This window comes from Hyperolius riggenbachi, chromosome 11, assembly GCF_040937935.1.
Source record: "Hyperolius riggenbachi isolate aHypRig1 chromosome 11, aHypRig1.pri, whole genome shotgun sequence".
NCBI classification, from domain to species: domain Eukaryota; kingdom Metazoa; phylum Chordata; class Amphibia; order Anura; family Hyperoliidae; genus Hyperolius; species Hyperolius riggenbachi.
The window spans coordinates 4,748,780-4,775,860 of record NC_090656.1 but is presented as its reverse complement, the minus strand read 5'-3'; the positions used below and the strand labels follow the sequence as shown (position 1 = coordinate 4,775,860).

Here is a 27,081-nt window from a genome sequence, read left to right as displayed (position 1 = left end):
CCAAGTATGTATAACACTTTATTTTTTTTATTTATATTTTTTTTTTACTCATCTTCTTTTTCTGCCTGAAAGAATTAGCATTTCGCTATGCAAGTGACCGTTTCTGTCCCGTAAGGTTATAGCGTAACCCTCGCTAATAAGGAATTACAACCATAAGGGCCCTTTTCCACCAGCGCGTTTGCGCTGGCTGAATCGCAAAAACGCAAACCGCTAGCGATTTTACAATCGCTACGGTTTGCTTTTTAACATAGGAATCGCGGTAGGTAATTTCCACTACCGCGATTCGTTTTTTACTTGATCGCGATCGCGCCGCGGAGCGACTTTTGCCGCGATTTTGCTATGCAGTGCATAGCATAGCAAAATCGCGGCCGCGAACGTCGGGGAATCGCCGGTAATTGCGATTCAGCAATCGCTAGCGTTCAGCGTGAACGCTAGAACTGCAAGTGGAAAAGGGTGAACGCTAGCGACTGCAAGTGGAAAAGGGCCCTATTAGGGCCCTTTTCCACTAGCAGTCGCTAGCGTTCGCGCTGAACGCTAGCGATTGCTGAATCGCAATTCCGCCATTTTCCCGACGTTTGCGGCCGCGATTTTGCTATGCTATGCACTGCATAGCAAAATCGCGGCAAAAGTCGCTCCGCGGCGCGATCGCGATCAAGTAAAAAACGAATCGCGGTAGTGGAAATGACCTACTGCGATTCCTATGTTAAAAAGCAAACCGTAGCGATTGTAAAATCGCTAGCGGTTTGCGGTTTTGCGATTCAGCTAGCGCAAACGCGCTAGTGGAAAAGGGCCCTTAAAGCTCTTTCTTGACAGAGGGCTGGGCTTCTGAGAGCAGGAGGTAGATAAAAAAAAAAAAGGTCACTAGTGCATATATTTTAGCTCTCTGAGACAAAGTGAATTGAGTTAGGGCCTATGAGTGTGTTTTTAAATTAATTACAATGTACTGTACATATGAATGCACATCAAGTTCTGAAAATGGAAGTCTCTGGGCTGCAGGTAAAAAAAATATATAAAAACGCTTGTATGCATTTTCAAACCTTTTTTAAAAACGCTGGTTTTGTTGCATATTATGCAGGAAAGCTGCCAAACCGCCCATAATGAAAGTCAATGGGAACGCAATGGTATGCGTTTTTATATGCGTTCTTTCCCCATAAAATAATTTTCTTTGCTGTATTTTTGCTTCCTGTTGACTTCCAAGTGATTTGCATAAATGTAAATATGGAAAACGCATACAAAACGCATATATGCAAACAGCAAACCGCAAACACATTCAAACACACACAAAACGCACCAAAAACGCACACAACATTAACATAAAACATGACATAAAACGCAGCCTTTCACGCTATGTTTTGTGTGCTCCCAGCCTCCAGCACAATCCCCCCAACCCCCCGAATACACTCAACAAATGGCATTCCCCCCAGTGCATATGTGATATTCCCCGGAGGTCCCCTTTAACTTTTACAGAACAGCCTAGTAGTAGGACTGGGGCGGTACAGATCTCTGTTGCTGGTGGTGATTGGTCTTGTCTGCTTGCAGTCAGCTCTGCAGTCGTACCTGGAGGGGGTGGAGCTCGGACTGGCGCAGCTGCGGGCGGCACAGACTGACGTCCACCACGTCCAGAAGGCTCTCAGGGAGTCCCAGGACATCTGGCGGGCGGGCCAAGGATCGCTCGAGCACCTGGAATCCTTCCGACAGCTGGTGATGGAGCATATCCAGCTATCCGTGGTCATCCAGAGCTTGCCGCAGATCTATGCAGGTAAGAGGGAGACTGAAGTCATCAGTGGGTCCCTTGTCCCTGTGTTTAGTAGAATTATCAGGACAATAACACAGGAACTGTAGTGAAAGTAACTGTAATGCATACATTTGCTTTTTTTTTTTCAATATCCATTTATAAATGATTTAATCAGTTTTTGCCAGTTCTAAAATCTTTTCTTACCCTGATTTACAATCAGAAATGTATCCCATCTTTAGTCCTGTTAGATGCAGCTCTTCGGAAGGTTTGTTTACTGATAGTTCAAAAGCCAGTAAAAAATATCCCTGGTCTCACAGAATGCTCTGGAAGGAGAATTCTGCATAGCTAAACAGCCTAGGTTAATCACCGCTGGGAGGGCAGTGCTTACATAACAATATACAGCAATATACAGATATCGCACTTGTTTCTGATGCTGAAACCAGGAAAACTACAGTCAAAGTGGGTATCTTGAATAATTTACTGCATTCTCCTATATGTCACAGGATCTCTTTCAAATCTGCCTTATTTCCCATAATGAGCTGAATAAATGCCTCTTGCTACCTGACTTAACTTAAAGGGGAACTGAAGTAAGAGGTATACGGAGGCTGCCATATTTATTTCCTTTTAATCAATACCAGTTGCCTGGCAGCCCTGCTGGTCTATTTCTCTGCAGTAGTATCTGAAATACACCAGAAACAAGCATGCAGCTAGTCTTGTCAGATCTGACAATGTCAGAAACACCTGATCAGCTGCATGCTTGTTTAGGGGCTATGGCTAATAGTATTAGAGGCAGAGGATCAGCAGGGCTGCCAGGCAACTGGTATTGCTTAAAGGATACCACAACTGACATGTGGCATAATGAGATAGACATGTGTATGTACAGTGCCTAGCACACAAATAACTATGCTGTGTTCCTTTTTTTCTTTCTCTGCCTGAAAGAGGTAAATATCAGGTATGTAAGTGGCTGACTCAGTCCTGACTCAGACAGGAAGTGACTACAGTGTGACCCTCACTGATAAGAATTTCCCCCTTTTTTATCTCTTTCTTGCTCTCAGGAGCCATTTTCTTCTAGGAAAGTGTTTTATAGTTGGAATTTCTTATCAGTGAGGGTCACACTGTAGTCACTTCCTGTCTGAGTCAGCACTGAGTCAGCCACTTATACATGATATTTACCTCTTTCAGGCAGAGAAAGAAAAAAAGGAACACAGCCTAGTTATTTGTGTGCTAGGCACTGTACATATACATGTCTATCTCATCATGTCACATGTCAGTTGTGGTATCCTTTAAAAGGAAATAAACATGGCAGCCTCCATATACCTCTCTCTTCAGTTCTTCTTTAAAGGACAACTGTAACGAGAGGGATATGGAGGCTGCCATATTTATTACCTGTAAGCAATGCCAGTTGCCTGCCTGTCCTGCTGACCCTCCGCCTCTAATACTTTTAGCCATAAACCCTGACCAAGCATGCAGCATATCAGGTGTTTCTGACATTATTGTCAGATCTGAAGATTAGCTGCATGCTTGTTTCTGGTGTTATTCAGACACTACTGCAGCCAAATAGACCAGCAGGGCTCCCAGGCAACTAGTATTGTTTAAAAGGAAATAAATATGGCAGTCTCCATGTTCTTCTCCCTTCAGCAGTCCTTTAAAACCCCTATTTAGGACCGGACACACCCCATCAAGCCACATATCCTCAGCGACTGACAGCTGCCTGCTCTCACCCAGCCAGTTTGACATGCCTCTTCCCTTAGTCAGATGGTAGAGTGGGGTGTAAGTGTCCTGTTAAAGCCACGCCCCCCACGCTGGCTGACAGCCTAGCATGGCTACAGACTAGAGATAATCAGTTCCGACGCTACTCATTTTGAGTTGGTGTTAATTGTATGCAAATGTATGCAGTTTGGGCTTGGACATTTCAGAAATCATGTACTGCATTTGACGGGTCCTGTTCCAGGCTGCATGTATTTTCATAAAATTAACATCATGTGTTTACATCAATTTTAAATTGTTAGGACTGGGAGGGAGGGGTAGTAAGCAGAGATGGTCAATGAGATGTAAATAATTTCAGCTCGCATGCAAATTGTATGCAACTTGGAATTGGGACCAATCAAATTCTCTTCCTGATGATATTTACTGGCCCAGTTCCAAGCTGCATGCAATTTGCATGCAAGCCAGAATTATTTGCATGTCATTGACTATCTCTAGTTGGTGAGCAGGCAGCTGGTGAATGCTGAGAAGGAAATGAGGAATTAAGAATTGGCTCAGAATTTACACTGAGCGACCAAAAAATGAGAGACACCCTCTAATAATGAATTGTCTACCTTTAGCTCTGATCACAGCCGATATTCTTCTTGGCCTGGACTCTATAAGATGCTGATGCCGTTGTGGAGGAATGCTGGCCCTGCTGACATAATGGCAGCTCTAATCTGGGTCAGATTGGATGGGGGCGTTTCCAAGCTTTGAAGTGACCTTTTGATTTCACCCCACAAATGCTCAATAGGATTGAGGTCAGAGGACTGAGCTGGCCATGGACGCAGGTTAAACTCTTATGTTCCTCAAATCAATTTGAGACAGATCGAGCACGGTGGCAAGGGCCTGCAACAGGTGTCTTCCTATTTTTCTGTGATACCAAAGGCACTCTTGATGGTCTCCTGCTGCTAAAGATTATAGTACAGAAAGTAACCTGACTCTTGGGTGCATGTAAAAATATTCTGTTTTATTTGATCAAAAACACACACGCAATCCTCAGTATAAAAATACATATAAACTACAAAATACCCCACCCCTAATAACATCATAAAGCACCAAGATAAAAGATGGACATAGAATCCTAGGCGGCTAATTTGAGAGGCTGCAGTCCTCTGTTCACACCTACACTCAAAGATGCAAGTAGAGATGGTTATGCCAGCAGAATGTGAACTGTTGTGATAGCCAACATAAAATAAGCATTGATGCCAAAAATCACAAAAGTCCAAGTGTGGATTGCTCCATGGAAGCCAAACTGCAAAAGTCCAAGTTTTTAGGACCTAAAGGGAAGATGAGGGTGTTACTCCATAACTTGGTGACTCACAGTTCAGTAGCACCCAATCAATTGAAAAATGTAAAGGCAGGAAATCCTGGACCCACTCGCAGTCCAGAGCAAAACTTCCACAGTTTCACAAAGTTTGTGTATAAAGATTCCCACAGGACTTGACAAGCAGTTAGGCAAGGTCTGAAAGTTGTGCTAGGGTTCATAGACAGTACCACATAACATGGAGAATCGTATTAGTGCAGAAATAGCATCCATGCAGGAAGTTGTTAGTGGTTTGCAAGCAGTTCATATTTGTGCTCCTGCTGCTAAAGCCCATCCTCTGCAAAGTCCGTCTTGTTGTGTGTTGGGATATGCTTTGTGATGCACCTGCACTGAATTCAGCTGTAATTTGTCGTGGTGGTGTCCTTCTGTTACTGCGGACTATGCGTGTGCTGCTTGCCTTCCACTTCTCTTGATCACCATCCTTTTTCGACCAGAATAGTCCTTGTCACTTAAAGAAAATCTGTAACTAAAAAAAAATCCCTCTGGGGGATACTTACCTCGGGTGGAGGAAGTCTCTGGATCCTAACGAGGCTTCCCCTGTCCCTCTGTTGCTTTGCCGGGACACTCCGAAGAGCGGCGATGTAAATATTTATGTACCGCGACTCAGCGCAGGCGCAGTAGCTGCTCTTCCTTCGGGTACGGCAGAAATAGCAGAACCTGATCATATCTGCTCTGCTGAGCAGGTACGAGTCCTTTGCGTCTGCGCAGTACAATGGATACAATCGGGCTCAGCTTATTCCACCTTACCCGAACAAAGAGCCGCTACTGCGCCTGCGCTGGATCTCGGAGAGGTAAATAAATCCTCGCTTGTCGGGGGAGGATTCCGGGGAGCCAGAGCTGGATTCCTGCTAACTTCAGAGGACGGTGAAGCCTCATTGGGACCCTGAGGCTTCATATCCCCCCCCCCCCCCCCCCCCCAAGGTAAGTATCCCCCAGAGATGTGGTTTTTTTTGCATTTTGTTTTTTATTTTATTTTATTTTTTTATTTTTAGTACAGAGGGCCCATATGCAATTACCATTTTTCTACATTCTTCATTTTTTACTAACGCACAGCAATGCAAAGTCTGCGCGACATTCACAGTGCACACATTGCGTTTCTGTGTAACGTGTAGCGTTATTAGAAAGTGCCACATGCTGTGCGTTATAAAAATCAAAACGCAACGTCCCATTGTGAAAGTAGCCTAAAACCACCAGAAACGAGAAAATACTTAAAATAATTTTGATAGTAATTTTTCATTTACTTTGTAGTACTTTTTCAATTGAAAAGTGCTGAACAGTTATTTAAAAAAAAAAGTTGAAAAATCATCTCGTAGGAGAAAAAGTGAATTGCATATGGGCCAGAGTCTCTTAGAGTTTTTTTTTTCTCAACTGCCAAGCTCTGAACACCCGAGATACTGTTTGTCGAGAAAATCCTAAAACCGTCATCGTTTCAGAGATGCAGCACCAGTTCTTCTTCCACTGACGATCAGCCCTCATTCTAAGTCACTTAAATCTTTTGTCTTACCCATTTCTGACATTCATCTCTGTGATAACTACGTCGTCCGAAGCTGAACGTTCTTTATATAAGCAACTCTGCACTGTTACATCACTTTGTCACTGACTGTTGTTTTTTTCCCACTTAGTGTATGTTACTGCGACATTTTTTTTACAAAACTTTTTTAATGTATAACCTGTACACACTGCTGCGCTTGCGCTGCGTTTTTAAAAACGCATGCGTTTTTAAAATCGCAAGGTCTTTTGAAAAAGAATGAAAATCGTGATGACCTGTACACACTGATGCGATGCGTTTTTAGAAAAACGCAATCGCAGTGCCTGCTGCGCTTTTTTAAGCACAGCGCATGAAAAACGCATGCGCTTGCGTTTTTGCCTGTGTTTTTTAGAAGTCAGTATCCCAGAAGACTCTGCAATCTCCTGATTCCTGTTGAAATGTAAACTAGAAAAAAAAACAAAGGATTCTTTAGCCAATCAGCAATTACAAGAAAAACGCACAAAAAACGCAGGCAAAAACGCATGCGTTTTAAGGGCCCGTTTCCACTATCACGAATTCGCATTCGTTGCCCGCATGCGAATTCGCATAGCCAGTGCAAGTGGATGGGACTGTTTCCACTTGTGCGTTTCCCCGCACGTTTTTCTGTGCAGAAAAAATCTGCAGGGTAGGGCCCTCAGAATTCGCCTGCATGTGGAATGCAGTCGAATCGCACGCAATATATTTAATAGGGAAATCGCATGCGTTTTCCCCATGCGTTTTTGCCGCGATTTCGCATAGGTACCCATGTTAACCTCCTTGGCGGTAACCCCGTGTGTGACACGGGGTAAGCCGCCGGAGGGTGCCGCTCAGGCCCTGCTGGGCCGATTTACATAATTTTTTTTTTTGCTGGACGCAGCTAGCACTTTTTTTTGCTGGACGCCGCGCGCCCGATCGCCGCTATCCGGTGCGGCGCGCGCCCCCCCCCCCCCAGACCCCTGCGCTGCCTGGCCAATCAGTGCCAGGCAGCGCCAAGGGGTGGATCGGGTCTCCCAATGACGTCCCGACGTCTTTGAACGGGATTTCCTGATCGCCTATCGCCGGAGGCGATCGGCGGGGCTGGGGGGATGCCGCTGAGCAGCGGCTATCATGTAGCGAGCCCTCGGCTCGCTACATGATTTAAAAAAAAAATAAAGAAAAAACTGCTGCGCTGCCCCCTGGCGGTATTTTTCATACCGCCAAGGGGGTTAATTCACACAGGCAGTGACATGGTTAAAATCGCATCACCCTTACCTATGCGAAATCGCATGCGAAATCGCGGCAAAAAACGCATGCGGAATCGCACCCGCATGCGGTTTGCCTGCGGTGATTCGCCGGCGATTCCGCAACGCTATAGTGGAAACGGGCCCTGAAACTACATGCACTTTAAAAACGCATGCGCTTGCGATTTTGCTTGCGTTTTTCAGTGTGTACAGGCCCTTATGCTGATGAAATAATGTTTTAAGGCATCCATATAAAACTTCAAAGACATTTAAAAATTTGCTTAGGTACAACCTTTAATGACTAACTGTACAAGATGGACAAAAAGTAGGGATAATAAAAATTGCACCCCGCAGAAAGAAAACACAGAGACAACAGAAGCCCAAATGGTGGAGTATGTCCCAGTACCAGAAGTATGTAATATATGCGGATGGATTATACTTACACAGGTGGGATGCAGAAGGGCAACCGACCACTAGAAGCAGGTGGGGATGTATAACCCCGACTCCACTCGGGTGACCAGACAGGCGTACGTTAAAAAAGGGCGTCGGGAAAAAAGGGCGCACGGTTTTGAACGATAAGTATGAATAACGTTTAAAAAAAATTGTGCTATATTTCGTTTAAAAATAATGTTTTATAAAGTTATAAATCATGTGTATGAAATCGGCAATTGTAAAAACGTTAATCTTCCCTGTTTAAAAAGTGATATTTATAATAACGTTTTATAAAACATTAATAAGAATGTTACTAAAGCTATACCTAACCCTACTCTCACACAGAACCCTCCCTGTACCTATCCCTAACCCCTAGACCCCCCCTGGTGGTGCCTAAACCTAAGACCCCCCTGGTGGTGCCTAAACCTAAGACCCCCCCTGGTGGTGCCTAAACCTAAGACCCCCCCTGGTGGTGCCTAAACCTAAGACCCCCCTGGTGGTGCCTAACCCTAAGACCCACCTGGTAGTGCCTAAACCTAAGACCCCCCCTGGTGGTGCCTAAACCTAAGACCCCCCCTGGTGGTGCCTAAACCTAAGACCCCCCTGGTGGTGCCTAAACCTAAGACCCCCCTGGGGGTGCCTAAACCTAAGACCCCCCTGTTGGTGCCTAAACCTAAGACCCCCCTGGTGGTGCCTAAACCTAAGACGCTCCTGGTGGTGCCTAAACCTAAGACGCTCCTGGTGGTGCCTAAACCTAAGACGCTCCTGGTGGTGCCTAAACCTAAGACGCTCCTGGTGGTGCCTAAACCTAAGACGCTCCTGGTGGTGCCTAAACCTAAGACCCCCCTGGTGGTGCCTAAACCTAAGACCCCCCTGGTGGTGCCTAAACCTAGACCCCCCTGGTGGTGCCTAAACCTAAGACCCCCCTGGTGGTGCCTAAACCCAAGACCCCCCTGGTGGTGCCTAAACCTAAGACCCCCCTGGTGGTGCCTAAACCTAAGACCCCCCTGGTGGTGCCTAAACCTAAGACCCCCCTGGTGGTGCCTAAACCTAAGACCCCCCTGGTGGTGCCTAAACCTAAGACCCCCCTGGTGGTGCCTAAACCTAAGACCCCTTTGGTGGTGCCTAAACCTAAGACCCCCCTGGTGGTGCCTAAACCTAAGACGCTCCTGGTGGTGCCTAAACCTAAGACGCTCCTGGTGGTGCCTAAACCTAAGACCCCCCTGGTGGTGCCTAAACCTAAGACCCCCTGTGAAAAGCATTAATAACGTTTTAAAAAATATTGTGCGGTTTTTCGTTTAAAAATGTTTTGAAAAAGAAAAATTTTACAATTTTTCGTAAAAAAAATGTTTTAAAAATATTGTACTGTTTTTCGTTTAAAAATAATGTGTAAAAAATTATAAATCATTAAATAATGTGTAATCATGAGAAGCAGTTATAAAACTTTAAAAGTCTCCGGGCGCCGCTTTTAAAACGTTATTTTTCTCCGGCGCCCTTTTTTCCGGTTGGGCGCCAATTAAACGATATTTACTATGGGAGTGAATGGCGGCGCCCTTTTTGTCCACCTGCCTCATGCGCCCAAATTTCCTGCTTCCGACCAGACAGAGCTGGGGATGGTCAAACTCTTGGGAAAAAGCAAACCTCAAATGACCTAAAATAGTCAAAGAGGGTTGATCCCCCTCCAAAAGGAGGGTGAAGGCACAAAGTAAAGGGAGAAGAGGCGCCCGGAGCAGATAAAATACGTTAAAAACAAATAAAATGAAAAAAGTGAGGTTGCTTACCTCAATGAAGACAAATTCACGTATTGATAGAATTTTATTGCACTGGCAACGCGTTTCGTGGGTGCATACCCACTTCCTCAGGCCAAATAGCAGTGCCTAATAGTGCTTGTAGCCACAGAAAGGTGCCTTATTTGTGGCTACAAGCACTATTAGGCACTGCTATTTGGCCTGAGGAAGTGGGTATGCACCTACGAAACGCGTTGCCAGTGCAATAAAATTCTATCAATACGTGAATTTGTCTTCATTGAGGTAAGCAACCTCACTTTTTTCATTTTATTTGTTTTTAACGTATTTTATCTGCTCCGGGCGCCTCTTTCCCCTTTAAATTGTACAAGATTTCCTTCCATTCTTTCCAAACTTTACTTTTCTCCTCCAGGTGTGATACAAAACTGGATAAGAACCGAATAAAGCTATTTCTTACAACCGTAAGGACAGTGTGAAGCTATTTCTTGTAAGAAATAGCTTTATATGGTTCTGATCCGGTTCTGTATCACACCTGGAGGAGAAAGATGAAGTTTCAGAAGCTTGCAAGAAAATCTTGTACAGCCATTAAAGGTATCACCTAAACAACTTTTGTTATGTCTTTGAAATTCTATGACTAACACCAGACCGCATACAACTGGCTTTACCATATAAAACTTCTGCAGGAACTCGGGCTTTAGTCTGCTGTTTCCTATTAGTCAGGAAATCTGTTGTCCACACACAGGAAGTAAGGTGATGTAATGGACACACCATGATAGGCGTGTAAATATGGGATATTTCTGAGTACTGAATACAGATGGCTCCATCTAATGGACTATAGAACTGAAGTGAATGGTAGCACTAGGGTCATCCCCTTGGTGCTTAAAGTATTTTTATTTATTTATTGTATTTATAAAGCGCCAATATACTGTATTATGCAGCGCTGTACATTAGTTTAGGTTACAGACAATATTTATGGGTGACAAACAGCAATATGACAATACAGGAATACATGCAAACCAGATCACACAGCACAGTATGAGTACCAGGTAATGCTTAGTCACTGGATGGAGCATGGAGGAGATTAGGCAAGTCGAGTTTACTCAGATCCATAGGCTGGGTGTATGGTAATGGAGGTGCGTGATCAGGTAGGACACACAAGGAGGAGCCTGCCCGAAGGCTTACAATCTAGAGGGAGAGGTAGGGACATGAAGGTAGGGGACCTGAGTTCTGCTGCAGGTTTAGAGCACTAGTGAGGGGTGGTAGGCCAGAGTGAAAAGGTGAGTTTTGAGGGCCTTCTTGAAGACGTTGAAGAAGGGGGAAACCCTAACATAGTGTTGGAGCAGCTCTTGAGAAGTCCTGGAGGCGTGCATGCGACTGGGTGATGCGGAGAGCAGTCAGACGAAGTTCATTGGAGGAGCGGAGTGAGCGGCTAGGTGTGTACCTCTGAGTAAGATCGGAAATGTAGGTTGGGCAGGTTTTGTGGGCAGATTTGTAGGTCAGACACAGTATCTTGAATCGGTTCTGGACTGGATAGGAAGCCAGTGGAGGGATTCACATTTGCATTTGTAAATCAACAAAACAACCTGGGTACTTCCATTCTAAGAAAATCTCATTTTATTGCAATATTTACAGCTGAACAGTCATGGCCCACCATGATGTTTCAGACCAAACCTCTCTTCCTCAAGTGCCCAGCAAGGGAAGGCAGTTTGGCCTAAATTGTTGTGCTGGTTACTGTAACAATTCTTCTGCATATGCTGCTATAAAAATGAGATTCTCTCAGATTACAGTAAACCCAGGTTGATTTGCCGATTTCTCTGGAGAAGTTCAAGTTTCTACAGATTGATAGCTTGAGAGCTCATGATACTGTTGCTGAATAGGTTTGAGATGTAGACTCTGATTTTACAAGACCATTGTTTGAGCATTTAAGATTATGTTTCATTAAGACTAACTACCGGTATGTCCATCTCTCCACCCAGTACCAACGTTGATTGGTCAATCACGGGAGTTAATCGAAAACCAGCAATTACTGGAGGCTCACGTCCACCTCAGAGACCTGGAAAGTTTACGAGACGATGTGCTGTACAGATTACAGAGGGTTGGGCCATTGGTGAGCACCTGTGACGATGTCCAGGAAAGTGCAGAAGCTCTGGACCTGGTCAGACATTTTTTTGCTGGAGTTCAGGATTTGAGTGAAGAGCTGAGTCATTTAATCTTCTCGTTGGCTCGCTCAGCTTTGAATGTGGCTTCTTCTGACCCTTCTGTCCTGGTCTCCGCTGTGCGTATCATTGAACGAGAAGAGTTTCTGGACATTGAAGAGTCTAGGGGTCCTCCACAGCAGTTGTGGAGACCACCAGGAAGGCCCAAGCGATGGAGAGAGCAGTTTTTCCAGGCCTTGGAGAAGGGTGTCTGTGAGAGACTTATGGTGTCTCCCATGAATTGGGAGGAATTGAACCCGTCAGAACTAGCTAAACACTTGAAGGATGTTCAGCGGCGGATGGTAGAGGAGCTTCAGACTGTATCCTCGGTACTGGTGCCTTGTGTTCCTCCACACTATGAGCTGAGCCGAACTGTATCCATTATGTGTCACCAGATCATCTCTCGTCACCTCCGAGAAATTCTAAGCCATGACCTTCCTCACCCTGCTCTCTATCATATTCTCCACTGGATCACTATTGTATATCCCAGGTAAAAGACAGTGTATGGGTAGTTTGGCTCCACTCTTTTTGGTGTTGAGCTCGGCACAGCCTGAAGCAGAAAGGGGTACCACCCGGTGTTGTGCCAGCACCTGTACATATGCAGGTTTTGGTTATGTGTAGCCAGGTGTAAACACAGTACTAGTATTTCCTCTGCACAGCTTGGGCAGGTGGCCGGAGACAACTTATGTGCTGCTATTAGCATTTCCTTAAAGGACCACTATCGTGAAAATGCTAAAATTTAAAATTCATGTAAACACATACAAATAAGAAGTACGTTTCTTCCTGAGTAAAATGAGTCATAAATTACTTTTTTCCTATGCTGCTGTCACTTACAATAGGTAGTAGAAATCTGACATTACCCACAGGTTTTGGACTAGTCCATCTCCTCATGTGGGAATTCTCAGCATGGCCCTTATTATTTATAAAGGCACTCTCTGCAAAAAATGTATACAAAGATGCTGCCAAGCCTCACTGATCGCTGCACACTTTTTTTGGCAGTTGGACGGAGCAACTGCCATTTACTAAGTGCTTTTCAAAATAAAGAAAACCCTGAGAACCCCCCGTGAGGAGATGGGCTAGTCCAAAACCTGTCGGTTCTGTCAGATTTCTAGTACCTGCTGTAAGTGACAGCGACATAGGAAAAAAAGCAATTTATGGCTTATTTTATTCTGAACGAAACTTACTACTCATTTGTATGTGTTTGCATGTATCTTAAATTTGAGCATTTTCACGATAGTGGTTCTTTAAGGTGTGCTGCCGGTTTCCAGTAACCACTGACGTGTGTTTTGGCTTTTCAGTACCTTCCATAGGGGGTCCTTAGCGTTTAACGGCTACTGTAGCATGTCTTCTGGTTTCCAGAACTCCCCAAAGGGTTTCCCGGTGTTCTCTGGGGCATATACCGTGTTTCCCCAAAAATAAGATCGTGTCTTATATTAATTTTTACACCAAAAGGTGTGCTAGGACTTATTTTCAGGGGATGTCTTACAAGTTCCTGTGCTGTGTGTCCCCCTGCCTTCCCCTGTGCTGACTCTTCCTCTGCTGGCTCCACCTCTTGTGTGCCCCTGTGTCCCCCTTGTACCTTTAGTGTCCTCCTGGTATCCCCCTCGGTACCTGTGTCCTCCTCTACCCCTGTCCTCCTGTGTACCCCTATGTCCTCTGGTGTGTCTTTTACTGTCCTCCTGGAGTTCCCTGTATACTTCTGGTATCCCCTGCATCCTCCTCTTACCCATTCTGCGCTGTCCTCTGTGTCATTATTATTATTATTTACACTGTACAGCGTTGCGGTCTATGGCATCGATGTACTGGGGACAGGTGTGTGACACGGCTGTCCCCCTGAGAGGCACAGGAGCGATCGGCTGTCATGGGCTGGCAGGGGGAGGGAGGGGCCATATTTAAATAAAAAAAAGGCAACATATATATATATATATATATATATATATATATATATATATATATATATATATCCATATAAATAAATAAAAAAACAAACCTACATCCCTGCAGCGATCAGAGACCACCTACAGAAAGCTTGCAGAAAAGGTGGGAGGGGGATCACTTGTATGCTGAGTTGTACGGCCCTGCAGCAAGCCTTAAAACCTGCAGTGGCCTGAATTGTAAAAAATAGCCTGGTGGTCACTAGGGGGGTGTAAGCCTACGGTCCTCAAGTGGTTAAGTAAAAAAGTTTATTAGGTATAGTGGTCCATTTTGTTTGGTTACTTATGCAGTATTTTGCTTTGCCCTGAGGAAGGGGCCTGCGCATCTCGAAACAGTAGCTGAATGACATCATTAAAGTTGTTGAAAATGAAGGAGGTGCCAGCCTTGTTGTATACAGTAGAGTACTTGAGAGCCAGTAGATGATGCCAATAGTTGGTTTCCTAGTTCTGATTATGAAAGTTTGTTGCAAGTAGGAGGAGCATAAACAGCATGAGAAGGATTTCAGTGTCGTTATAATTATGGTGTAATAATCACACAGTCGTGTTGTGTCTTTTTCTGTCGCCCATTAAACATGCATTTTCCAGTGAAGAACTCATGGGACATCCTGAGCTGTCGCTGGAGATGGATCTGTCCGATATTGGGCCACTCATCCCTCAGGAGATGTTGGAGGATCAGCAGAATCGCTATACACGGGGCATGCGGGTGAGGCCACGCCTACAGTACAGGCGTCAGGGCGTTCACCATCCAGGATTTTACAAGCAAATTACCATCAGAGGCGTCCGGTATACATAAAATAGTAAAAACAACAGTCTAAAAAGAGAGAAGCAGTGTGGCAAAGCAAGTAAAAAGGGCACAGGAGCCCTTACGGAAAAACCGGCTGCGCCTACGATAAAGGCTGCAATTAGCGGCATTAGGGGGAAATTTGGGCGCATGGCGGCTGCTATTTATCTTTTTTACTGCAAAGCCGCGATATGTGGCTATGAAGGTAAATTTGGGAGCCCAATTAGCGGCAAGAAGGGCCATTTTTTGTGGAGAGGCTTTGCTGGAAAAAAAATGGCTTGCAGATAATTATCCACAAGCCATTTTTTTCTGCAAAGCCTCTCTGCAACAAATGGCCCTTCTTGCCGCTAATCGGGCCCCCAAATTTACCTTCATAGCGGCATATCGTGGCAGAGGGGGGTTTAAATTTAGGCACCACCAGGGGGGGGGGTAGGTTTAGGCATCACTGGGGGGGTTAGGTTTAGGCACCACTGGGGGGGGGGGGGCTAGGTTTGGGCACCTCCAAAGGGGGGTTAGGGTTTGGCACCATGGGGGAGGGGGTCCAGGGTTAGGCACCATCAGGAGTGATTTTAGGGTTGGACACCACTGGGGGGGGGGGGGGGGGGGGGTTGGGCAGGCTTAAGCATCAATGGGGGGTGGTCTAGGGTTTAGGCACCACCAGGAGGGGAATTGGGGTAGGGGAGGGTTCTGTGTGAGAGTAGAGTTAGGTTTAGCAATAGTAACATATCGGTACATAATACCGATATTCTACTATGGGTATTTAGTAGTAGACTATCGCTAATTTTAGCGAGATTATACTACTGCCAAACCCAGCACCCTTTTCTCCACATGCCTTTTTTACATGTATGTGTAGTGTGGATCTTAACTCTTCTGAAGAACTAGACCAGTATTTACTAGAAGAAAGTTTATTCAAGAACTCAAATTAGATAACGCGTTTCGTGGTGTTCTAACCACTTCTTCAGGTCAGTCTCACAGCAGTGCCTTACAACTACTGCCAAAAAGTGAACATCTCTATGGTAGACCTAGTAGAGGCGCTCAGACTGTTTGGCCGTAATGATCGTATCGCATGGACAATCGAGCATGAAAATCGAGTACTGGATGGGCACTTTAAGGGTGGGTACACACATCCAATTTTGATTGGCCAATTTTACCCCTTCCATGTAGTATGAGAGCTTATCTGCAGAATCTGTTCATACTATTCACAGTCTGTTGACCCTCGTACTACATGGAGATGGTAAAATTCTCCAGTCATCGGCCAATCAAAATTGGATGTGCAACCTATGACACCCTATGATCAATCACATGCTTCCCACAGATTCTCATTTATGAGAATTTGTGTAGGAGAAATACAGCATCTCTTTTGACCAATCAGAAAAGCCCCAGTTTGAGCACCAGTCATTGTCACCCAATCAGAAGTGTCAGAGTTGGAGCACTACTGAAGGTACGCTGTCCAGAAGCGGGCTGAGAGGCGGAGGAAGGACTCATGGTAGTAATGAGGTTTATTTTAACACTGCATTGCGTTTCAGACCTGCTTGAGCCAGTGGATACACAAAGCTCTGGAAGTGGAATACACTGACTGGCTGAGGGATCAGGAGCCGGATAAAGACCAGGATGGCTTCTACCTGTCCGGGCTGCAGCAGATTGTCATGCAGGTAAGACGGTCGTTTCTGTCTGTATGATGGAGGTGACACCACTGAACAGACACTTTATCTAGTAAACGTCCATTACCCACGTATAAATGTCCATTACCCACGTATAAACGTCCATTACCCACGTACCCACGTATAAACGTCCATTACCCACGTATAAACGTCCATTACCCACGTATAAACGTCCATTACCCACGTATAAACGTCCATTACCCACGTATAAACGTCCATTACCCACGTATAAACGTCCATTACCCACGTATACACATCCATTACCCACGTATAAACGTCCATCACCCACGTATAAACATCCATTACCCACGTATAAACGTCCATTACCCACGTATAAACATCCATTACCCACGTATAAACATCCATTACCCACGTATAAACGTCCATTACCCACGTATAAACGTCCATTACCCACGTATAAACGTCCATCACCCACGTATAAACGTCCATTACCCACGTATAAACGTCCATTACCCACGTATAAACATCCATTACCCACGTATAAACATCCATTACCCACGTATAAACATCCATTACCCACGTATAAACGTCCATTACCCACGTATAAACATCCATTACCCACGTATAAACGTCCATTACCCACGTATAAACGTCCATTACCCACGTATAAACATCCATTACCCACGTATAAACATCCATTACCCACGTATAAACATCCATTACCCACGTATAAAAATCCATTACCCACGTATAAACGTCCATCACCCACGTATAAACATCCATTGCCCACGTATAAACATCCATTACCCACGTATAAACATCCATTACCCACGTATAAACATCCATTACCCACGTATAAACATCCATTACCCACGTATAAACATCCATTACCCACGTATAAACATCCATTACCCACGTATAAACATCCATTACCCACGTATAAAAATCCATTACCCACGTATAAACGTCCATTACCCACGTATAAACATCCATTGCCCACGTATAAACATCCATTACCCACGTATAAACATCCATTACCCACGTATAAAAATCCATTACCCACGTATAAACGTCCATTACCCACGTATAAACATCCATTGCCCACGTATAAAAATCCATTACCCACGTATAAACGTCCATTACCCACGTATAAACATCCATTACCCACGTATAAACATCCATTACCCACGTATAAACATCCATTACCCACGTATAAAAATCCATTACCCACGTATAAACGTCCATTACCCACGTATAAACATCCATTGCCCACGTATAAACATCCATTACCCACGTATAAACGTCCATTACCCACGTATAAACGTCCATTACCCACGTATAAACGTCCATTACCCACGTATAAACGTCCATTACCCACGTATAAACGTCCATTACCCACGTATAAACGTCCATTACCCACGTATACACATCCATTACCCACGTATAAACGTCCATCACCCACGTATAAACATCCATTACCCACGTATAAACGTCCATTACCCACGTATAAACATCCATTACCCACGTATAAACATCCATTACCCACGTATAAACGTCCATTACCCACGTATAAACATCCATTACCCACGTATAAACATCCATTACCCACGTATAAACGTCCATTACCCACGTATAAACGTCCATTACCCACGTATAAACGTCCATTACCCACGTATAAACGTCCATCACCCACGTATAAACATCCATTACCCACGTATAAACGTCCATCACCCACGTATAAACATCCATTACCCATGTATAAACATCCATTACCCACGTATACACATCCATTACCCACGTATAAACGTCCATTACCCACGTATAAACGTCCATTACCCACGTATAAACGTCCATTACCCACGTATAAACGTCCATTACCCACGTATAAACGTCCATCACCCACGTATAAACATCCATTACCCACGTATAAACGTCCATTACCCACGTATAAACATCCATTACCCACGTATAAACATCCATTACCCACGTATAAACGTCCATTACCCACGTATAAACGTCCATTACCCACGTATAAACGTCCATTACCCACGTATAAACGTCCATCACCCACGTATAAACATCCATTACCCACGTATAAACGTCCATCACCCACGTATAAACATCCATTACCCATGTATAAACATCCATTACCCACGTATACACATCCATTACCCACGTATAAACGTCCATTACCCACGTATAAACATCCATTACCCACGTATAAACATCCATTACCCACGTATAAACGTCCATTACCCACGTATAAACATCCATTACCCACGTATAAACATCCATTACCCACGTATAAACATCCATTACCCACGTATAAAAATCCATTACCCACGTATAAACATCCATTACCCACGTATAAACGTCCATTACCCACGTATAAACATCCATTACCCACGTATAAACATCCATTACCCACGTATAAACGTCCATTACCCACGTATAAACATCCATTACCCACGTATAAACATCCATTACCCACGTATAAACGTCCATTACCCACGTATAAACGTCCATTACCCACGTATAAACGTCCATTACCCACGTATAAACGTCCATTACCCACGTATAAACGTCCATTACCCACGTATAAACGTCCATCACCCACGTATAAACATCCATTACCCACGTATAAACATCCATTACCCACGTATAAACGTCCATTACCCACGTATAAACGTCCATTACCCACGTATAAACGTCCATTACCCACGTATACACATCCATTACCCACGTATAAACGTCCATTACCCACGTATAAACGTCCATTACCCACGTATAAACGTCCATCACCCACGTATAAACATCCATTACCCACGTATAAACATCCATTACCCACGTATAAACGTCCATTACCCACGTATAAACGTCCATTACCCACGTATAAACGTCCATTACCCACGTATACACATCCATTACCCACGTATAAACGTCCATTACCCACGTATAAACATCCATTACCCACGTATAAACGTCCATTACCCACGTATAAACGTCCATCACCCACGTATAAACATCCATTACCCACGTATACACATCCATTACCCACGTATAAACGTCCATTACCCACGTATAAACGTCCATTACCCACGTATAAACGTCCATTACCCACGTATAAACGTCCATTACCCACGTATAAACGTCCATTACCCACGTATAAACGTCCATTACCCACGTATAAACGTCCATTACCCACGTATACACGTCCATTACCCACGTATAAACGTCCATTACCCACGTATAAACGTCCATTACCCACGTATAAACGTCCATTACCCACGTATAAACGTCCATTACCCACGTATAAACGTCCATTACCCACGTATAAACGTCCATTACCCACGTATAAACATCCATTACCCACGTATACGCGTCCATTACCCACGTATAAACGTCCATTACCCACGTATAAACATCCATTACCCACGTATAAACATCCATTACCCACGTATAAACATCCATTACCCACGTATAAACGTCCATTACCCACGTATAAACGTCCATTACCCACGTATAAACGTCCATTACCCACGTATAAACGTCCATTACCCACGTATAAACGTCCATTACCCACGTATAAACATCCATTACCCACGTATAAACGTCCATTACCCACGTATAAACGTCCATTACCCACGTATAAACGTCCATTACCCACGTATAAACGTCCATTACCCACGTATAAACGTCCATTACCCACGTATACACATCCATTACCCACGTATAAACGTCCATCACCCACGTATAAACATCCATTACCCACGTATAAACGTCCATTACCCACGTATAAACGTCCATCACCCACGTATAAACATCCATTACCCACGTATAAACGTCCATTACCCACGTATAAACGTCCATTACCCACGTATAAACGTCCATTACCCACGTATAAACGTCCATTACCCACGTATAAACATCCATTACCCACGTATAAACGTCCATTACCCACGTATAAACATCCATTACCCACGTATAAACATCCATTACCCACGTATAAACATCCATTACCCACGTATAAACGTCCATTACCCACGTATAAACGTCCATCACCCACGTATAAACATCCATTACCCACGTATAAACGTCCATCACCCACGTATAAACGTCCATTACCCACGTATAAACGTCCATTACCCACGTATAAACGTCCATTACCCACGTATAAACGTCCATTACCCACGTATACACATCCATTACCCACGTATAAACGTCCATCACCCACGTATAAACATCCATTACCCACGTATAAACGTCCATTACCCACGTATAAACGTCCATCACCCACGTATAAACATCCATTACCCACGTATAAACGTCCATTACCCACGTATAAACGTCCATTACCCACGTATAAACGTCCATTACCCACGTATAAACGTCCATTACCCACGTATAAACATCCATTACCCACGTATAAACGTCCATTACCCACGTATAAACATCCATTACCCACGTATAAACATCCATTACCCACGTATAAACATCCATTACCCACGTATAAACGTCCATTACCCACGTATAAACGTCCATCACCCACGTATAAACATCCATTACCCACGTATAAACGTCCATTACCCACGTATAAACGTCCATTACCCACGTATAAACGTCCATTACCCACGTATAAACGTCCATTACCCACGTATAAACGTCCATCACCCACGTATAAACATCCATTACCCACGTATAAACGTCCATTACCCACGTATAAACATCCATTACCCACGTATAAACATCCATTACCCACGTATAAACGTCCATTACCCACGTATAAACGTCCATTACCCACGTATAAACGTCCATTACCCACGTATAAACGTCCATCACCCACGTATAAACATCCATTACCCACGTATAAACGTCCATCACCCACGTATAAACATCCATTACCCATGTATAAACATCCATTACCCACGTATACACATCCATTACCCACGTATAAACGTCCATTACCCACGTATAAACATCCATTACCCACGTATAAACATCCATTACCCACGTATAAACGTCCATTACCCACGTATAAACATCCATTACCCACGTATAAACATCCATTACCCACGTATAAACATCCATTACCCACGTATAAAAATCCATTACCCACGTATAAACATCCATTACCCACGTATAAACGTCCATTACCCACGTATAAACATCCATTACCCACGTATAAACATCCATTACCCACGTATAAACGTCCATTACCCACGTATAAACATCCATTACCCACGTATAAACATCCATTACCCACGTATAAACGTCCATTACCCACGTATAAACGTCCATTACCCACGTATAAACGTCCATTACCCACGTATAAACGTCCATTACCCACGTATAAACGTCCATTACCCACGTATAAACGTCCATCACCCACGTATAAACATCCATTACCCACGTATAAACATCCATTACCCACGTATAAACATCCATTACCCACGTATAAACGTCCATTACCCACGTATAAACGTCCATTACCCACGTATAAACGTCCATTACCCACGTATAAACGTCCATTACCCACGTATAAACATCCATTACCCACGTATAAACATCCATTACCCACGTATAAACGTCCATTACCCACGTATAAACGTCCATTACCCACGTATAAACGTCCATTACCCACGTATACACATCCATTACCCACGTATAAACGTCCATTACCCACGTATAAACGTCCATTACCCACGTATAAACGTCCATCACCCACGTATAAACATCCATTACCCACGTATAAACATCCATTACCCACGTATAAACGTCCATTACCCACGTATAAACGTCCATTACCCACGTATAAACGTCCATTACCCACGTATACACATCCATTACCCACGTATAAACGTCCATTACCCACGTATAAACATCCATTACCCACGTATAAACGTCCATTACCCACGTATAAACGTCCATCACCCACGTATAAACATCCATTACCCACGTATACACATCCATTACCCACGTATAAACGTCCATTACCCACGTATAAACGTCCATTACCCACGTATAAACGTCCATTACCCACGTATAAACGTCCATTACCCACGTATAAACGTCCATTACCCACGTATAAACGTCCATTACCCACGTATAAACGTCCATTACCCACGTATACACGTCCATTACCCACGTATAAACGTCCATTACCCACGTATAAACGTCCATTACCCACGTATAAACGTCCATTACCCACGTATAAACGTCCATTACCCACGTATAAACGTCCATTACCCACGTATAAACGTCCATTACCCACGTATAAACATCCATTACCCACGTATACGCGTCCATTACCCACGTATAAACGTCCATTACCCACGTATAAACATCCATTACCCACGTATAAACATCCATTACCCACGTATAAACATCCATTACCCACGTATAAACGTCCATTACCCACGTATAAACGTCCATTACCCACGTATAAACGTCCATTACCCACGTATAAACGTCCATTACCCACGTATAAACGTCCATTACCCACGTATAAACATCCATTACCCACGTATAAACGTCCATTACCCACGTATAAACGTCCATTACCCACGTATAAACGTCCATTACCCACGTATAAACGTCCATTACCCACGTATAAACGTCCATTACCCACGTATACACATCCATTACCCACGTATAAACGTCCATCACCCACGTATAAACATCCATTACCCACGTATAAACGTCCATTACCCACGTATAAACGTCCATCACCCACGTATAAACATCCATTACCCACGTATAAACGTCCATTACCCACGTATAAACGTCCATTACCCACGTATAAACGTCCATTACCCACGTATAAACGTCCATTACCCACGTATAAACATCCATTACCCACGTATAAACGTCCATTACCCACGTATAAACATCCATTACCCACGTATAAACATCCATTACCCACGTATAAACATCCATTACCCACGTATAAACGTCCATTACCCACGTATAAACGTCCATCACCCACGTATAAACATCCATTACCCACGTATACACATCCATTACCCACGTATAAACGTCCATCACCCACGTATAAACGTCCATCACCCACGTATAAACATCCATTACCCACGTATAAACGTCCATTACCCACGTATAAACGTCCATCACCCACGTATAAACATCCATTACCCACGTATAAACGTCCATCACCCACGTATAAACATCCATTACCCACGTATAAACGTCCATTACCCACGTATAAACGTCCATCACCCACGTATAAACATCCATTACCCACGTATAAACGTCCATCACCCACGTATAAACATCCATTACCCATGTATAAACATCCATTACCCACGTATAAACGTCCATTACCCACGTATAAACGTCCATCACCCACGTATAAACATCCATTACCCACGTATAAACGTCCATCACCCACGTATAAACATCCATTACCCATGTATAAACATCCATTACCCACGTATAAACGTCCATTACCCACGTATAAACATCCATTACCCACGTATAAACGTCCATTACCCACGTATAAACGTCCATCACCCACGTATAAACATCCATTACCCACGTATAAACGTCCATTACCCACGTATAAACGTCCATCACCCACGTATAAACATCCATTACCCACGTATAAACGTCCATTACCCACGTATAAACGTCCATTACCCACGTATAAACGTCCATTACCCACGTATAAACGTCCATTACCCACGTATAAACATCCATTACCCACGTATAAACGTCCATTACCCACGTATAAACATCCATTACCCACGTATAAACGTCCATTACCCACGTATAAACGTCCATTACCCACGTATACACGTCCATTACCCACGTATACACGTCCATTACCCACGTATAAACGTCCATTACCCACGTATAAACATCCATTACCCACGTATAAACATCCATTACCCACGTATAAACGTCCATTACCCACGTATAAACGTCCATTACCCACGTATACACATCCATTACCCACGTATAAACGTCCATTACCCACGTATAAACGTCCATTACCCACGTATAAACGTCCATTACCCACGTATAAACGTCCATTACCCACGTATAAACGTCCATTACCCACGTATAAACGTCCATTACCCACGTATAAACATCCATTACCCACGTATAAACATCCATTACCCACGTATAAACGTCCATTACCCACGTATAAACGTCCATCACCCACGTATAAACATCCATTACCCACGTATACACATCCATTACCCACGTATAAACGTCCATCACCCACGTATAAACGTCCATCACCCACGTATAAACATCCATTACCCACGTATAAACGTCCATTACCCACGTATAAACGTCCATCACCCACGTATAAACATCCATTACCCACGTATAAACGTCCATCACCCACGTATAAACATCCATTACCCATGTATAAACATCCATTACCCACGTATAAACGTCCATTACCCATGTATAAACATCCATTACCCATGTATAAACATCCATTACCCACGTATAAACGTCCATCACCCACGTATAAACATCCATTACCCATGTATAAACATCCATTACCCATGTATAAACATCCATTACCCACGTATAAACGTCCATTACCCACGTATAAACATCCATTACCCACGTATAAACGTCCATTACCCACGTATAAACGTCCATTACCCACGTATAAACGTCCATTACCCACGTATAAACGTCCATTACCCACGTATAAACGTCCATTACCCACGTATAAACATCCATTACCCACGTATAAACGTCCATTACCCACGTATAAACGTCCATTACCCACGTATAAACGTCCATTACCCACGTATAAACGTCCATTACCCACGTATAAACGTCCATTACCCACGTATAAACGTCCATTACCCACGTATAAACGTCCATCACCCACGTATAAACGTCCATTACCCACGTATAAACATCCATCACCCACGTATAAACATCCATCACCCACGTATAAACGTCCATTACCCACGTATAAACGTCCATTACCCACGTATAAACGTCCATTACCCACGTATAAACATCCATTACCCACGTATAAACGTCCATTACCCACGTATAAACGTCCATTACCCACGTATAAACGTCCATTACCCACGTATAAACGTCCATTACCCACGTATAAACGTCCATTACCCACGTATAAACGTCCATTACCCACGTATAAACGTCCATCACCCACGTATAAACGTCCATTACCCACGTATAAACATCCATCACCCACGTATAAACATCCATCACCCACGTATAAACGTCCATTACCCACGTATAAACGTCCATTACCCACGTATAAACGTCCATTACCCACGTATAAACATCCATTACCCACGTATAAACGTCCATTACCCACGTATAAACGTCCATTACCCACGTATAAACATCCATCACCCACGTATAAACATCCATCACCCACGTATAAACGTCCATTACCCACGTATAAACATCCATTACCCACGTATAAACGTCCATTACCCACGTATAAACATCCATTACCCACGTATAAACATCCATCACCCACGTATAAACGTCCATCACCCACGTATAAACGTCCATTACCCACGTATAAACGTCCATTACCCACGTATAAACGTCCATTACCCACGTATAAACGTCCATTACCCACGTATAAACGTCCATTACCCACGTATAAACATCCATTACCCACGTATAAACATCCATCACCCACGTATAAACGTCCATCACCCACGTATAAACGTCCATCACCCACGTATAAACGTCCATTACCCACGTATAAACGTCCATTACCCACGTATAAACGTCCATTACCCACGTATAAACGTCCATTACCCACGTATAAACGTCCATTACCCACGTATAAACATCCATTACCCACGTATAAACATCCATTACCCACGTATAAACATCCATTACCCACGTATAAACGTCCATTACCCACGTATAAACGTCCATTACCCACGTATAAACGTCCATTACCCACGTATAAACGTCCATTACCCACGTATAAACGTCCATTACCCACGTATAAACGTCCATTACCCACGTATAAACGTCCATTACCCACGTATAAACATCCATTACCCACGTATAAACGTCCATTACCCACGTATAAACATCCATTACCCACGTATAAACGTCCATTACCCACGTATAAACGTCCATTACCCACGTATAAACGTCCATTACCCACGTATAAACGTCCATTACCCACGTATAAACATCCATTACCCACGTATAAACATCCATTACCCACGTATAAACGTCCATTACCCACGTATAAACGTCCATTACCCACGTATAAACGTCCATTACCCACGTATAAACATCCATTACCCACGTATAAACGTCCATTACCCACGTATAAACATCCATTACCCACGTATAAACATCCATTACCCACGTATAAACGTCCATCACCCACGTATAAACGTCCATCACCCACGTATAAACGTCCATTACCCACGTATAAACGTCCATTACCCACGTATAAACGTCCATTACCCACGTATAAACGTCCATTACCCACGTATAAACGTCCATTACCCACGTATAAACGTCCATTACCCACGTATACACATCCATTACCCACGTATACACGTTCATTGCCCACGTATAAACGTCCATTACCCACGTATAAACATCCATTACCCACGTATAAACGTCCATTACCCACGTATAAACGTCCATTACCCACGTATACACGTTCATTGCCCACGTATAAACATCCATTACCCACGTATAAACGTCCATTACCCACGTACCCACGTATAAACGTCCATTACCCACGTATAAACGTCCATTACCCACGTATAAACGTCCATCACCCACGTATAAACATCCATTACCCATGTATAAACATCCATTACCCACGTAT

At 43.8% G+C, this 27,081-nt stretch overlaps 1 protein-coding gene across 1 annotated transcript in view; it reads left to right on the top strand.

The window, feature by feature from the left end:
• Nucleotides 1-27,081, top strand: part of EXOC3L1 (exocyst complex component 3 like 1) — a 70,309-nt gene that overhangs the window by 9,630 nt on the left and 33,598 nt on the right. Inside the window, exons 3-6 of the mRNA XM_068261074.1 lie at nt 1,540-1,759; nt 11,686-12,394; nt 14,424-14,541; nt 16,146-16,271. Coding sequence (XP_068117175.1) covers nt 1,540-1,759; nt 11,686-12,394; nt 14,424-14,541; nt 16,146-16,271 — 1,173 coding nt within the window. The remainder of the gene's footprint in view (nt 1-1,539; nt 1,760-11,685; nt 12,395-14,423; nt 14,542-16,145; nt 16,272-27,081) is intronic.